The sequence below is a fragment of the Desmodus rotundus genome, chromosome 3 (assembly GCF_022682495.2).
Source record: "Desmodus rotundus isolate HL8 chromosome 3, HLdesRot8A.1, whole genome shotgun sequence".
Classification (NCBI taxonomy): domain Eukaryota; kingdom Metazoa; phylum Chordata; class Mammalia; order Chiroptera; family Phyllostomidae; genus Desmodus; species Desmodus rotundus.
In genome coordinates this window covers 11,288,150-11,305,095 of record NC_071389.1, presented here as the reverse complement: position 1 = coordinate 11,305,095, position 16,946 = coordinate 11,288,150, and the positions used below count along the sequence as shown (strand labels likewise).

General features: G+C 47.1%; 1 protein-coding gene across 2 annotated transcripts in view; it reads left to right on the top strand.

The window, feature by feature from the left end:
- Positions 1–16,508: 16,508 nt before the first annotated feature.
- CAPZB (capping actin protein of muscle Z-line subunit beta) overlaps positions 16,509–16,946 on the top strand; it is a 124,635-nt gene continuing 124,197 nt past the window's right edge. For both annotated transcript variants that reach the window (XM_024554301.4, XM_053921805.2), the window contains exon 1: positions 16,509–16,649. In XM_024554301.4, coding sequence (XP_024410069.1) covers positions 16,647–16,649 — 3 coding nt within the window. In that variant the 5' untranslated portion in view covers positions 16,509–16,646. The remainder of the gene's footprint in view (positions 16,650–16,946) is intronic.

The following is a 16,946-nucleotide window of genomic DNA, read 5'->3' as shown; positions in this document are numbered from 1 at the left end:
GGAAACCCGTCAAGGAATCAGTGTTTACTTAGACAACTTGGGCCCCGAGCAGCTCGAGTAGGCTGGATTCAATCCAAGGAGAAGCCAGGGCCCAGGAACATTCTTCCTTCTCCCCTGGCCACTGAAACACGGACCTCTCAGCTCTCCAGGGCCCTCTGGAGGGCATTGGGTCCAGGCTCTGGTCAACTGTCCAGTCCCCAGGCTGGACCGTGTAGACTGTTCTGTGTTAGAATTGACCCCTTGGTACCCCACTTAATGAGTAATCCTGTGTGTGAATGTCTTATTCATTGAACTTGCAAAAAGAGAGTGTAGGTTTCAGGGCAAAGGATTTGATGGTTAATACATGGATGACTTGAACTAGTCTGGAGCATTATGTGGGGGGTGGGCCATCTGTAGGAAACAGACCACAGAAAACCTAGAAAGATCAAATCTGAGACAGGAAACAAGGCCTGCTATTTCTGCCCAAAGTAAAAAAGTGAGCCCGATGTTCCTGAAGAACGAGTGTGCGGCTCAACAACAAAGCTCAAGCCACGGCTCCGAGGCCCTCGGTAAGGTGGTAGCAATTGTTACTATTCTCATGGTGGTGATTCTGAAAGCCAATGAGATCAGCATGTGCGGAGGCCCGGGGGGAATTATAATAATGTGGTTAAAGTAGTGAATAGCAATTATTTCAGTCTGCTCTGTCCTTTTTTCTATTTGGCAACTGCCTTTCCCTGATCTTAGGTGGTTCTAATGGGACAGTCAGTCACTGTCCCTGCTAGCACAGTGGCGGACAATGACTTAGGCCTGGTCAATCTTGGTACCGATCTTTTCTTTCATCATGATTGGTACCCAGACAGGGCCAATCAGAATCCTTCTCTGAGATCTGGAATTCTCCATTAGGTTCATTGGCAAAACAGAAAGAGCAGGAGCTTTGGTGTGTGAAGGTATGAATTCTGACTCATGAGGCTGGGCAAGTTTTGATCTACTTCTTGAGTCTCAATGTTTTCATCTCAGCCTACAAAGGAGTAAAACCCACCTTTCCAGGTTGCGGTGATTCAGAGAGATAAAATATATGCAGCAACATGGCACGCAGTAGACATCAGTGAATGGCTCCCGTTGACAGCATTCATTTAAAAAAAGAGAGTAGTCTAATTAATCCTCCCCACTGGCCCACCCTGCCTAGTCAATCTTCACTCTGTAGAGCACTTTTAATTAACTGTAATTGGGAGATCCACCTTTTAGGAGGGAGGGGTCATCTTTCATTCTCCCTGGCCCTTGAGATTTCTGGAGAATAGAATGAGATCAGACGGTAAAATCTTAGGATGGAATAGTCATTGTCCAGGCAATTTGCTGATAACTGCTGGGGAATCCTTTCCCCGGAGTTTGAGAAATTATTGTCAGTCTAGAAGCTACATCAGTGCTGTCCAATAGAACTTTTTGCTCTGATAGAGACATTCTATACACGTGCTATGCACCATGGTAGCCCCTAGCCACGTGTGGCTACTGAACACTTTGAATATGGTCAGTGAGACAGAGGAACTGAATTATTTGTTTATTTAAATTAATTGAAATATAAATATCCACATGTGGCAATGGTTTTATTGGACAGAGCAGCTCTAGGGGGAAGCGTGGTGTTAGCAGACAGATACAGAAGTGGGTAAGAGTAACACCCAGTGCTTGCCTGGGCAGGAACTCGTGCAGGAAAGGCTACGGGTGGAAGCAGGCGGCTCTGCAAGGGGGGAGCAGTCGCTAACGGAAAGTCATGGGTCCAGTTGGTGATTTAAAACGATGCATGCTGGTTTATGCGCACTGTGTGCAGATCTACAGGCCTTCTGAGAAGGGCGTCTTAGAATTTCTTTCCAATGTTTAAATTGCAAAGTAACCTTCAACCACATCACAGAAAGACTGATAACGGGAGGAGGAAAAAAGCCCTCCACAACCTACCACAGTTATGATCATATTTGTGTATTTTCTTTCAGTCTTTTACACATGCATGTTTACACTTCACATGCACATCTATCAGTTGTTGTCTCCATGCTATATATATTTTTTGCATGCTACATTTTTCCATTATAAATACTTTTATGGATCATCATATTCTTTTGTATCATTTTCAAAAACTGCAAAATATTCCACTGAATATCCTACTGGATATACTCATTATAATTCACATAACCATCCACCTATTTTTGTATTCTTTTGGACGTTTCCAATTTCCTTCAGCATGATGTTGGAATAGGTGACCTAGTTCACATAACTCCGCCCCACCTGGCCCCATACGTTTTGTAGTAGAAGGAGTACAAGCTTTGAAGGCAGGCAGACCCGCGTTTAAATCCTGGGCCGTCACCACCTAGTAGCTACATGACCTCTGACAAGGTCGTTCATCTCCCTGGGTTCCAACTTTTTCATCTATACCATGGGAATGATAACATCTGCTTTTCTAGGTTGTCAATATCGGACATTTGTAAATTGCTTCCCACACTGCCCAGGGCCAAGAAGATGCTCAATGAATTACAATGAACACTGTTGTAATTATTTTTATACTTATAATTATTTTTAGGAAGTTCAGCTACTGGTAGTCTTTACAGTCTAGTCAGAGTTCCAAGGACCTCTGATTTTGAGAAATTTCTGACTCGTTTATGCTAATGACTCTCATGGCCCATCCCTCTTGATTGGACCAGAATCCCCTTGGCTAAGACACTGGGAGACTGAGGGTCCCTAAGCATTAGGTAAGTGGGGGGCATCCCGGGGAAGCTTCAGAATGGACTGGGGAGGTGGGCGAGGGGAGGGTTCTACCCCACTGCACCTCCATGCTTTATAAACGATAAAGCCCTGGATGATTGTAATTTCTTTTCATCACTATTGTTATTGACTTTATTTGGGTGACATTAACAAAATTATACAGGTTTCAGGCATACAATTCTATAACCCATCATCTCTATATTGTGTTGTGTGTTCACCATCGCAGGTCAAGTCTCCTTCCATCACCATTTATGCCCCCAATGCCGTCTTGGTTGTAATTTCTGGTTTGTAATTTGTTAGGAGACCCTCTGGAATTCTTCAGCTCATTCCCTGGAGATTTCTGCTACAAAATTCTTCCAGAAGGTCCGTGAGTTCATTGAACAAGTGGACTTGACATATATTTGGTTGAGCACCTACCGCGTGGTAGGGATGGTGCTGGAGACTCAGCAGTGAATGCCATGGACAAATTACGCTCAAAGAGGATACATTTTTACGTGGGAAGACTGATGGATAAAAGCAAACAAGTATTAATATGCCTTGAAGTGGTGAGATGTGCTGGGAGAAAGAACAAAACAGGGTAAGGGGTTGAGTGCGATTTTTCGTCCAATAGTCAGAGAAGGAGCTTTGACGATAGGTGTGCTCACCACTCCACGTTCGGGTCGGCAAGCACATACTCTCCAGAGGCATAGGGCCCTGGCATCTTGTTCATCCCTGCAGCTCCAGAAGGATCCACAGGGGTAGGTTCTCAATAAGTCTTTGTTGAATGAGCGAATACACAACAGCCGTTGTCTCAGACCTGCTGGAGAAATGTCCGCTTTCGGACAGGTGTGGGATTTGGGGTCCTGCTCCTGTCAGCCGACACTGACGGAGAACCGTCTGTGTGCTGGGCACTATTCCAGCCTCCGTGGCTGCCGAACAACCCCTTCCCTTGAGGATCTTCACTAGAGATGAGGGTGAAACTTGCGATTTAGCTCTCTAGAGGAGAAGAGAGCACAGAGAAGAAGGGAAGAGCGAGGGGTTCAGTGCAAAGTGGAACAGTTTCAGGGCCCGGAAGGAGTTCGGCAAGTGGATTGCTTGACATTTTTTTCTTGGTGCAAAAAATAACTAGTTCTGCTTTTTGGACTGGGGCTCGCTGAGTCAGGGGTTCAAAGAGAATAGCATGAGGATAGGAGTGGCAGATGTCATCTGCAGCAGATGGTGATGCCCCAGAGACAGACCGTGGCCTTGAAGATGCTTCCCTCCACCCTCTCTGGGCCAGGAATCAAGGTCAGGGGCAGACAACCAAGCTCAGTTCCCTGGGGTCCCGATCCCAACCTCTTAACCAGGCCAGCCATTCCCGAGAACATCACCCTTGTTCCACCCTTGGACGCCACACCAGGCTCAGCAGAGTCTCAGAGGCCAAGGGTGTGAGGAGAATCATCCCAGCATCTGTTATTAACCATTATTTCCATTCTTCTGGCCGCGCTTCCTCCTCAGCTCCAAAGATGCTGGGTCAGGCCTTTGTTCAGCCCCACAAGAGAAGGAGATGATTATTAAAAGAACAGATTTTGCATTCCATATTTACCCCAGATGACATTGCCTTCTTCCCTAAAATAGCGCCAGATCTCCTGGGTGGAGCTTGCTCGTTACTTTTCATCTTGTTATTTTGCAACTGTTTACGGAGACCATCACCATAGTGATATTATCAGAGTGGGTCAAATGAAACTCCAAACTCTTGGGTTGTCATTGTTTTTTTTCCTTTGTACCTCAGAACATAACTTTTTCACCCCAAACCAGCTCTTTCATTTCTTATAAGCACTTCAGTTCTCAGCTCCCAAGTCAGCAGCCCTCTGACTGATTCCCTGCAGTGAAAACCAGAGGTGGTCCCTGCTGGGATGGGGAGAGGAAGGGCTCGGGCTGAGTTTCCAAACTGGCAACTGCATTTACCAGAAATGTCCTTTCCTTCAGATAAAACTCGGGCTAGAGTTTCAGGGTGTTAAAGGAGGCACTAAATAAACTAAGAGTCTAAAGAACCGTTAGTGTTTGGACCCAGAAACATGGCTGTAGAGTTCAACAAATAAACACAGCTGGCGCGGGGTGAGCCTGTCGCAAACAATTATCTTCCTGATTATTTTTTTCTCCATAATCATCATCTTGGACAAAAGCCTTTATTATAGCATTCTCCTACACTGCTGGTGGGTTGTGAGTCTGTCTGACTTTTTAATCGAAAACTTGGCACTGAGTGGGAAAAGCCTTAACAACGTGCTCTGCCTTTGATGTAAACTTCTCCTGGCGAGTTCTAAGAAAATAATTAGGGATGTGAGCGGAGGAGTACACATACCTTCATTGCTAATGACGGTGAAAAACTGGAAATAACCTACCTGTACAACATTAGGGGATTGCTTTAAAAAATCATAATCGAGCCATATAGTGCATGATAAGCCACCATTAAAAATTATGCCAGAGGAGGATCTTTTTTTTTTTAGAATTTCCTCCTTTTTTTTTTTTTAAGATTTTATTTATTTTTAGAGAGAGGGGAAGGGAAGGAGAAGGAGAGGGAGAGAAACATCAATGTGTGGTTGCCTCTCGTGTGCCTCCTACTGCGGACCTGGCCTGAAACCCAGGCACGTGCCCTAACTGGGAATCAAACCAGCAACACTTTGGTTCGTAGGCCCATGCTCAACCCACTGAGCCACACCAGCCATGGCCAGAGGAGAATCTTTAATAATGTGTCAAATATTCATAATGTGTTATTAGGCAGGAAAAAACAGGTTATAAAAATGTGTGCATCGTATGATCCTATTCTTGTAAAACATGTATAGATGTACAATAGAAAAAGATTAGAAGGATAGGTTCTAAAAATATAGGTGATTATTTCTTGGGTACTTTTCTTTTCGTGTGTTTTATCTATAACATTTTTACAATAGGGATGTATTTCTGTAGTCATGTTTAAAATGCTATTTTTAAGAATAATAATGAGCTGTCATGTCTTTCTTTTATAATCATCTCTCTGATTGTCCTTGTGGGCAGAAAGAGAATCTTATTCTAGGAGCTTCCCTGCATAAAGCACATAAGATATAAAGTGCGCCCTGGCTAGTGTGGCTCAGTGGATTGAGTGCTAGCCTGTGAACGGAAAGGTCACCGGTTCGATTCCCAATCAGGGCCTGGGTTGCAGGCCTGGTCCCTGGTTGGGGACCTGCGAGAAACAACCAACTGATGTTGCTCTCGCACATTGATGTTTCTCTCCCTCTTTCTCCCTCCCTTCCCCTCTCTCTGAAAATAAATAAATAAAATCTTGTAAAAAATTATATAAAATGCTTAATGATCTCTTATTGTGGTTGAAAAATAACAAATAAATAGTATAGTACATGGGACCAATAAATATTTAGCAACCATTGGTTTTCTGCTTATTTAGAGTTTAAGGTCAAAGATATACAAGTCTGATATAACCAGGTATAAAATATATGGACAGCGTAGTACGACTGGTAAGTGTGTTTACGAAATACCAAGAGTCATTTGATGTTTGTTAAGAACAGTGAAGGAGCTCTGGCTGGTGTGGCTCAGTGGATTGCATGCTGGTCTCCAAACCAGGGGGTTGCCAGTTCGACTCCCAGTCAGGGCACATGCCTGGGTTTTGGGCCAGGTCCCCGATGGGGGAACGTGTGAGAGGTAACCACACATTGATGTTTCCCTCTCTCCCTCCCTGCTCTCTAAAAATAAATAAATAAATAAATAATCTTAGAAAAAAAAAAAGGACAGCAAAGGAGTCTATGGCCACACCACCCTGAATCAGCCTGATCTCGCCTGATCTTGGAAGAACAGTGAAGACTGTTGGCGGGGGGGAGGGCACCTGCTTATTGCTTATCTTATTTAAATCTCTTAACAGTTCTGTTGTGGTAGGTATCACACCCCCATTTTATAGATGTGGAAACCAGGATATGGAGGTTCAGTCACACGCCCTTTTGACATGGCAGGGAGAGAAAAGATGCGTGCGTTCAGCTAGGAGAGGCATAGATCCCAGTTTAGGACTGGAACGGCTGCGATAGGAAGGAACGAGAGGATGGAGGAGGAAGCCCTGCACACTTACGGCACGGTCCCAGAAGTCTTTTACCTGACTGGAGAAACACTTAGGTTGCCGGCTGAAGAAAACGATGATCATTTTAACTACCCTCCTTTGAGCACATGAGGATGATGTTGATATAAAAATGAGGATTACAGGGTGTCACTATATTCAGCCTCACTGGCCTGGGGGACGTGGTGGAAGTTACAGCAAAAGTGTGCCAGAGAGTAAATTACACAGAGCCCTGGAGTCTGTCATCATTATGATCATCACTCAAAATAGCCAAATGCCTCTTTGTTTGAGGTAACGTGGAGCGGTAAAGAAAGCAAAGGCTTCGGGATCAGACAGACCTCCGCTCAAGTTCTGGCTCACCATCCATGTAGCCATGCGATCTCCGATCAGCCTCACGGGCGCTTCCTTGGGATATCCGTGGAACCCTCACACTTCTGCGGAAATCCTGCTTATAGGGATCATCTCACACGTTTCCTGATGTATTGGAAGCTATCCTGGGGAGCTCTGCAGACCTGCGTTGGTCAGGACAAGGCCAGCTGCTGAAACAAAAAATGCCCAACCCTTAGTGGCTCACTGGTACAATACGGGTTTATTTTCTCCCTGAGACATGGTCCCATTGGATGTTTTCAGTGGACTGTCCTGGAAGGGGGTTCAAGCTGCTTCCATTTTGGAGTGTTCCCTTGGATCCTCTGCTGGCCGATGGAGAGAAAGAGAGGGCAGCTGATGGCCGTGTCTGGAGGCGACACGTGACATTTCCTCCCACGTTCCATTGGTCAAAATCCAGCCACACGACCACAACCTAACTGAGGGGAGACTGGAAACTAGACCACGCTGGTGCCCAGTGAAGAGGGCGACGTGTGGCCTGTCAGTGCCCTGTGCCTGTAGCAGCCACAGGCACAGGCATAGTAAGTCTTGCAACCAGGTAGGTCCTCGACCTTTTTCTTTCATTTTCAAGATTCTAAGATCTTTGCATTTCCATATGCATATATATATACGTATATATACATATATACATATTTAAATTAGCTTGTGAATTTCTACAAAGCAAATTTGCTGGGATTTTAAATTGCATGGCATTGAACCTGTAGGTCATTTGGGGGAGAATGAACATCTTTACAGTATTGCGTCTTCCAATCCACGAAAAGCGCACGTCTGGATCTTTAGTTTCTCTCTGCAGTGTTTTCTAGTTTTCCAAGTACGTAGGACTCGCACTTCGTTCGTTAAATGGGTCCCTAAGTATTTTATGCCTTTTGATGTTATTACAAATGGTATTTTTAAACTTTTTATAATTGTTCGTTGCTCTGATCTTTTATTCCAGCTTTTCATTAGACTCGTCTCCAAGTCTTGCCCCTTTTTCAGCTCCTGCGTCAGTTCCGCATCTAGTTTAAATTCCTTTGGAACATCGCGATGTCTGATTGGAATGAGGGATGAACGCTTGGGAGGAGTTGAGGATGGCCCAGGTCTGCATCCTGGATGAGTGTCTTTGGAGTTTCTCTGGCTCAGCACTTGACAGGCGTCATTCATACACTATCATATTCCAGGTACCACGCTAATTGCTAGTAATGTGACTCACAGCCCAGAGAGCAGTAAGGGCAAATCCCAAGTGAAAAGGTGACTCGATAAGGTGTACTCAGTACAGGGTTTCTGTGGGAACACCGAGCAGGCCCCACGCAGCCTCTGAGGGGGGTGAAAGAGAATACTGCAAGGAGGAGAAGGTGACGATTCTTCTGAGTCTGAAAGGTCAGCCTTAGACAGCCTGCAGAGACCAGCCCCAGCCTGATGGGCGGTTGGCTGGCCAGCTTAATAAACTAAACACGAATTCCCCCAAATATGCGTGTAAAAACTCCAACAGCTGGCCCACATGTGAGAGGCCTTTCTGTAACTCTGAGCAAGACCCCACAGATGGTCAGGATACAAATACTTTTGGTCCAGCAGGAGGCAGCTGCAAGTTTTCCCAGGTACCTATTAGAAAAGCAAAAACAAAGCCCTGAGATGACAGCGTCTAACCTCAGACTAAAGTATCCTCTTGGCACCGAAGACTTGGAGGATGTGTTACAACGAAGTGGATTGCTAGTGGTCTGTCTACCTCCCCCTTCCTGCTACATGTTCTTTCAAGATGCTGTGGGGTGGAAAAAGTTGATCTAAGCTGTCTAGCCAAGGCTGCCTCCTCTACAAACCACACAGTGTTCTGTCTTCAAAGGAAATCAGCAATTTTTTTTCACCAGTATTCATTCCTGCTTAGGGTTCCAATAACCAGAAATTTCTGAGACCCAAAAGGAGACTGTTTCATTAATTTGCATGAGTTTACCCAGAATGCATGCCTGTAATGACCGTGTGTGTGTATGTGCGTGTTTTAAGATTTTATTTTTAGAGAGAGGGGAAGGGAGGGAGAAAGAGAGGGAGAATATTGATGTGAGAAATATTGTTGCTTGACTCTTGTCTGCGCCCCAGACCAGGGACCAAACACGCAACCCAGGCACGTGTCCTGACCAGGAATTGAACCAGTGACCTTTCACCCTGTGGGACTATGCCCAACTAACTGAGCCACACTGGTAAGATCTGTTACGGCCATGTGTTTTGGGTTTTTCCCCCCTACTCTTCAACATGTCTTTCTCCTCCTTTTGGTTATAGTACCAATTTCCCATTATCAAGGAAACAGCTCCCCTCTCCCATTAATGGGTCCTCCATTTTTGCCAGTTACATGGGTGGGCTCATAAATGAGACCTGCTAGTAAATGACATCATGAGCATGAATGATTTTGTCTAAGGAGAAAGCACAAAGTAAAGGAAGGGAAGATGCCGTGATTGAGCCTCGAGCCACTAAACTCCATCCTTTAGTGGTTGTGTAGAAGGGAATGAGTCTGCAAAGAACACGGAGGAGGAGACATCATGGCGGAAGGTTTAAGACTAGGAGAGTCATGTGATGTTGTGAAGGCTAATGGAAGAGGACGTGCGAGGACGTGCGAGAGGCCAACGGTGCCAGAGCTACTGGGGAGTCGAGGGAGGTGGGGATAAAAACCATCCATGTGGCTTTGACATGGAGTCATTTCATTGACCTTGGAGTCATTTCATTGGAGAACTGATGGGACGGGATGGGAATTAGAAAGTGCGGGGAGGAACTACTGTCCATTCTGTAGCTGCGAAAGGCAGGAGGTGGAGTGGTGGGCTAGAGGGGATGTGGGATTCATGGAGGCTTTTTTCCTTTTTTTTTTTAAAACATAACGTGTGAGACACTTAGGCATGTTTAAAACCACAGCAATCATCCAGCTGAGAGGGAGTAGTTGAACAATCTGGGGAGAGACGTATAATTGAAGTGTAAGGATCCTGAGAAATAGATCTCCAAGAGGGAATATTGCTTACAGCGTTCCCCAAACTTACTTGGTGGGCCACCCCTCTTCATGCAGAGTTTATTTTGATCAGTGTTCGGTAGAAAGCACTATGGCCCAAATGATGTCAAGGGCCCATCACCCAATGAATTAGTGTGGCCAAGGCCATACTTTGGCTTCAGCCCATCAGAATCCTCTCTTCTGGAGCTAGGGGTGGGCTCAACACCAGCCAAACTAAATGAGAATGAGGAAGGGCTAAGTTGTAGTAAAGAGAGGGTGTGCATACATATGGGAGATACTCCAGAAGTGATCTCGATACCAGCTGAATGATGGGGAAAATGGAGTTACCAGGTGGCGTTCCTTCTCTCTTGGTCTGGCGAGGAGTTAAAAGCTGGCTAATTCTAGAGTCCTCTTGTATCTTCAAAGATAAAATAAAACATTTAAAAGTAATCCAAGATCCATAACTCAGGAAGCAGTTCAGGCCTGTTAAGTCAGAGCTGATTTATGAGCTAAGCAATCCCAGCCTGTGGATACTTGTGTATTTATTAACCCAATAGTTCCAGCTGTGGGGACTTAATTGAAGAAGGAAGGATAGAAAACATGTTGGGCAAACTTCTGAGTAACACCTGCTTTGACGTGTGCCGTAGTAGCTGATGAGCATCCCCAAAAATTTCACTCAGTCCTGGCTGGTGTGGCTTAGTGGATTGCGTGTTGACCTGCACATGGAAAAATCACTGGTTTGATTCCCAGTCAGGGCACATGAGCTGGGTTGCAGGCCGGGTCCCCAGGTGGGGGCATGAGAGAGGTACCGACTGATGTTTCTCTCCCTCTCTTTCACCCTCCCTTCCTCCCTCTCTCTAAATAAAATCTTATTTAAAAATTCAATATTTGGTGGAAGGCTGTTTCACCGACTCCTGGAGATTGCTTCTTCTTTTTTCAGGGGGTGGCCCTGTTTGGCTCTGGGCTTCCCTGCCACCCTGCCTCAATGCAGCAAACATGTACAGGCACCTAGTATGCATGATTGTCGTGTTATTTGCTGGAATATAGTATCATCTTTTGATGTTTACAAAGCACTTTCCTACATATGATCCCAACAAAACGATTCTGAGAAAAGACATTGAGTCAGAAAGACAAAAGCAAGGATGGATTCATGTATTCACTTAACTGTGTAACCTTAGGCAAGTCATTTCATCTAAGCCTTAACTTCTTTTTCAAATAAATGATAATAATTGAAGTTCCTAGCTCAAAGGATTGTTGGGAGGAACCAATGAGATAATACAATAGCTTAGCACATAGTAACCACTCAATTTAAAGTAGCTATTACTTTATCATTCATCCACCTCCACTTTTTCCCACAATAATTCTATGGGGTTGACACTATTACCTTCTTTTGCAGACCCTCACTGAGTGCCTATTGTGTTCCCGGTGCTGAAGACCCCTAGTGACCAGTTAGATACCAACACAGAGAGGTCCCAGGACAGAGCCTTCAGAAAAGGAAGAGGCGCTGTTACAGCAACCTGGGAGGAAACCTGAGCACTGAGACGGGGCATCCAGGAGAAGTCGGTAGTAAGATCAGGCCCAGAGGGACCACTGGCTTCAGCAACTTGGAGTTTCCTGTTCAACAGATGGAGGCAGAAGCTCGACCCAGACTGATCTGAGGAGAAACTGGAGGTGGTGTGGAAAGAGCAACTGCAGAGAACTCACAGAGTTTTGATGTGAAGGGCAGAGAAAAAATGGGGAGGTGGCTGGAGGGAGATGTAGGATCAAGGAGATTTTTATTGTTAAAACTTTAAAAAGTGTGAGATGTGCCCTGGCTGCTGTGGCTTGGTGGATTGAGTGCTGGCCTGGGAACCAAAGGGTCACCAGTTTGATTCCCAGTCAGGGCACACGCCTGGGTTGTGGGCCAGGTCCCCAGTTGGGTGCAACCACACATTGATGTTTCTCTCCCTTTCTCTTTCCCTTCCCCTCTCTCTAAAAATAAATGAATAAAATCTTTAAAACAATGTGAGATGTTGGGGCATGTTATTTTCAGAAGGTGGGGATATTCCGGTATGGAGGGAGAAATTGGTAAGGAAAGGGATGCAGAGTGCCGGTGGAGGGGTTGGCTCTGATAGGTGTGCAAACCCTTCATTCGCTGTGAGTCGGGAAGGCAGAGAATGTGGGGAAGGCACGGAGTTGTTGGCAGAGGAAAGGGCTCCTGTCTGATTGGTTCTACTATCTCTGTGATGTATGAGGCAAGCTCATCTGCTCAGAGTGAAGGATGAGAAGGGGACAAGGAAGGAGAGTGAAAAATCATCCCTATAGAGTACGGGTAATTGAATGCAGCGGGGGAAGTACCGCAAGATTGCTAGTCTCCTTTGAAATCTGTGGTCATCAGTTTAGAGTGACACCAGCCACTTTTAGTTTCCCAGCAATGTTCTTATATTCTGATTTACGCAGAGAGTAGGAGGTTGGCTGGGTTTAACTATGTCGGACAAGTTAGGAGGGAACGGGCAAAGGGGTTACGGGGTTTTGCCAGGACGTGAGTCTCACGATCATTGCTAAGCTGGTAAGGAGGAACGTGAGTGTGCTGGGGAAGATAAATATGAAAATCTGGCAGGGTCAAAGGTTTGCAGGTCTTGGTGAGGTCGAAGAAATGCTTGTGTGTGATATTTTAGAAAAGAGGCTAAAGTCAGATCTGAGATCTTTGCAGTTGTGTTTTCTGAGATGGTGCAGTTATTGGGGAGAGCGAGCCCAGGGTAAGACCAATGAGAGTGGGTATCTGAAGACAGGAGAAGGGAACACTTCATTGGTAGGAGAGAAATGAGGAAGGGAGAAGTCCGTAAGATTTCTGATGGATTATGCTTATGGATCTGAAGTCACAGAGCAAGGTGCAGGCACTGAGATGAAAGCCAGTTCATGAGAGCAAAGAGGAAGGGTTGCAGGTGGAAAAATATGATAGTGAGAACTTGAAGGGGATTGGGTTCTTGAAAGAGGAAGGGAGGAGAAAAAGTACTAAAAATATTTATGGTGCTTGCCTGCCTACCCACAGCCTCTTGTAGGCAGTCACGGTGCCATCTGCCCCCACGCTCATAGCAATAGTTGACTGGTCAAGGGGTGAGCTCTGACCTACGGGCAGCCAGTCTGTGGACTGGCCAGTGACCTGTTCAAAGGGCTGTCATCACAAAAAGATGCATTAATTGGATTCTGTCTTGGGGTCTGAATTACGAAACGAAGAGATTTTGCCAGTTAATAGAGCAAGCTGATGCAGAGAATAGAGGAGGACAAAGGTCACCAGGAGGGACCTCATTCAGGCGGAGATGTCAAGGGAAAGGACCTCATTCAGGCGGAGATGTCAAGGGAAAGCTGAGGATGCCAGACAGTGAAGGAAGAATGTATCAGATGCATCAAAGAAGCAGAAATAGGGCCTCAAGAAAGAGACAAAGTAGCCTGCCCTGAGTTCTGGGTTGGTTCCTGAGCCCTCTTATTCTGAGGTAACAATTTTCAAAGGTTTTTGAGCAGGGAAGCAACATAGCCAGGTCTGGGGTTATGTGTGGGCTCTGGTCCCAGAATGCCTGGCTGTGAAATTGTTAACTATGTGATCTTGGGCAAGTTGCTTAACCTTTCTGTACCTCAGTTCCCTCATCTGTACAGTGGGAATTACATCGATGCCCTCACAGGGGCGTAGTGAGGATTAAATTGAGAAAATACAGGTAGTGCATTTTGAACAAGGCTTCCTTTCAATCTTATTTTCTTTATTTTTTTTTAAGATGTTACTTATTTATTTTTAGAGAGGGGAAGGAAAGGAGAAAGAGAGGGAGAGAAACATCAACCTGTAGTTGCCTCTCACACGCCCCCTACTGGGGACCTGGCCCACAACCCAGGCATGTGCCCTGACTGGGAATCAAACCGGTGACCTTTTGGTTCGTAGGCCAATGCTCAATCTACTGAGCTACACCAGCCAAATAAATCTTATTTTCTTTAATTAAATAGTTCAAGTGTTGTTTCTTTCACAAAACTTTCCCTTGCACCCTTATTGATCCCTTGGCTTCCAGGAGGCATATCACCTTCTCTTAGTCCTTTAGGTCCTCCTTCTCAGTGGCCTTGCTAGTTCCTCTTTATCTTCTGGACCTCTTCTCTCTACTTTCACCTTCTAAGTGAGCTCACCTAGTTGTCTTGTGCTTTTAAGTACCTTGAAATATCACTTAATAGCTAACAGTTCTTGTAAGTTTATCACCGACTCCAACTTCTTTCCCCAACTCCAGACGTCCATGTCTGATTTCTCATTTGGCATCTCCATTTAAATTTCCAATGGGCAATTTAAAATATAACTTGCCCCAAAGTGACTCTTATGCCCCCCCCCAAAAACCCCTGTTCCTTCGTATAAGCGTCCACAGATCAACAAATGGCAAGCCCTTCAAATGTTGATAAAGCTAAAAATCTTAGCATCATCTTTGACTCCTTTCTTCTTCTCATGCCCAGCACCAATCCGTCAGCAAAAATCCCGAATGTGATCTCTTCTTGCCATCTCAATGTTACTGCCCTGACGGAAGCACCTTCATCTCTCTGCTGTGTGACCTTGGATTACCTCTTTGGGTCTCTGTTATGATGATTAAATGAGTTATTATTTGTAAAGTGGTTAATGGTGTCTATCACATAGGAAGCCCCATCTACGTGCTTTTTAAGTAAATAAAAAATGCCTTGAGTACAGAACTAGCTTTCTAATAGCCCTAGTCCCCCTGCAGTCGATTCAGAACACAGCAGCCTCCGGATACTTTTAAAGCCCAGGCCAGACAGATCCTGTTGCTGAGCTGCACCTCTCCGACCTCAGCTCCCACCCCTCTCCCCTTGCTCAATCTGGGGCAGCCACCTTGGCCTTGTTCCATGAACACACCAGGGACTATCCCCCTTGGGTCTTTGCCCTTGCTTGTGCCTCCTTCCGGTTAAATGCTACTAAGTTAGGTCTGTTCTGGCCTCATTTTGCTAATTGGCCTGTCTCTTCCCTCACTCTGGTTTTCCTCCATTATCTCCAATCACCACCTGGCACTCAGTCTACTTAGTAGCTGATTGCCTCCCCTCACAACTTGGACTGTCTTGTTTATTGCTCTATCTCTAGTAGGTGCTCGATAAATACTTACCAAATGAAAAGAACCCCTAAGTGCCATTCCCTTCTATGACTTCCCATAATATAGGTCTGAATCATTCTTTTGGGACTTACCTATATCACCTTTTATGCAGGTGGCAGGTTTTATTCCCCAATGAGTTGGGGGCTGGGGAGGGGCTGGGGTAGCGACTAGGACGTGGCCTGGCTCCTGGTAATATTCCTGTCATTTATGCAACACCAGTTTACAATCCCCTGATAGATGATTTGATTCTCACAAGAGAGAGGGAACAGGCTAGAGAGGGCAGGGCATTCCTATCTTCTAGATCAAGCTCAACAAGTTATTTGTTGAATGAAGAAGGACCCCCCCCCCCCCAAAAAAAAAGAAAGAAAAAGAGTGGAGTGTTGCAGCCCCACTGGACAAATGGGCCGCTTGTCTGCAGCACGTGTACAAATACAACACCCAAATTATTGAGCCATTTTCTAATCCCTACCTGTGTAGTCCTCACAGCTATCCTTTAAGCTACATATACTAAGTGCACAAAAAGTGGCGTGGCCGAAGGCACTTTTTTTTCTCATATGCATCTCAGGACATGGAGCTGAATTTAGAAAGAAGGGAAAGGAGGGAGGCAAACATCGAGAGAGAAAGACGGATGGGTTTCGTGGCCGACCAGGGACTGAAACTGCAATTTAGTCATGTGCCCTGACCGGAAATCAAATCCACGAACTTTATGTTTATGTGACGATGCTCCCAGCAAATGAGCCACACCGGCCAGGGCCCAAGGTACTTTTCAAACAGATCGGGCTCAGGTGCAGCGGCTTGCTTCAGGTCCCACAGGTAGCAAGCGGCAGCGCTAGTTCGCTCATGACGCCCTCGCCGGGCTGGGCTCGGCCCGCAGCAGTTCCGGGTCCGCCGTGGGAGAGAGAGCGCGCACCGGGTGCGGCGGGGAGGGTCTGACCCCTCCCAACGCAGTGCCTTCCGCATCCCCGCCCGGGAGGCTGGCGGTCAGGGTTCCGCTGCAGCCACCTGCTTCTGTAACCCCAGAGCGGATGGGTGGGTCTGGGTGCGGGCAGCAGCCCTCTCCCGAAGGCAGCCTCGGGGCGGAAAGCACCGCCACGCTCGGACCGGACCCCCGGCCCGCCCACCGGTCAGCCGCCGCGCCCCGTCCCTCCCGCAGGACCCGCCCCTCAGTTCCCTGAGCCGTGCTCCTCCCCCCCGCGCCGAGCTCCATACTTGGCGATCGCCGCGGCCCTGCGCGCTCATTGGCGGAGAGCCGGCTGCGTGGGGGGCGGGGCCCGGGCCGGCCGGGGCGGGGAAGGAAGGTGGCGGCAGCCCGGCGCTGGGGGAGGGGGGCGCTGACCCGGATGTTCACTCCTGGGCACCCGGGGAAGTGGAAGCGCCGGGCCCTGCTGCTGGGGGGAGATCCACAGACGCCGGGACTGGGACCGCCGCCGACGCCGCCACCATGGTAAAAGCCCGACGTCACCCTCCCCCAGCCCCCGGGACCCCCGCTGGAGCTCACGTTCCCCTCCTTCCGCCGACGCCCGGCCAGTGAAGGGTGGGTTCCCCCGGGTGGGGGAGGGGTGGGGTCCCAGACCTCAGGTAGACACCTTCCGTGCAGGCTCAGGGGGGGCCGCCGGACCGGGCGGCTTGGGTGGGCAGAGACCCTGCCTTCCTCTCCCGGTCCCCGCCCTTGGCTCAAGCTGGAGCCCCACTGTCCACCTCGGGGTCCTGGCCAGTCTCCTCCATGGCCCAGGCTAGCCCC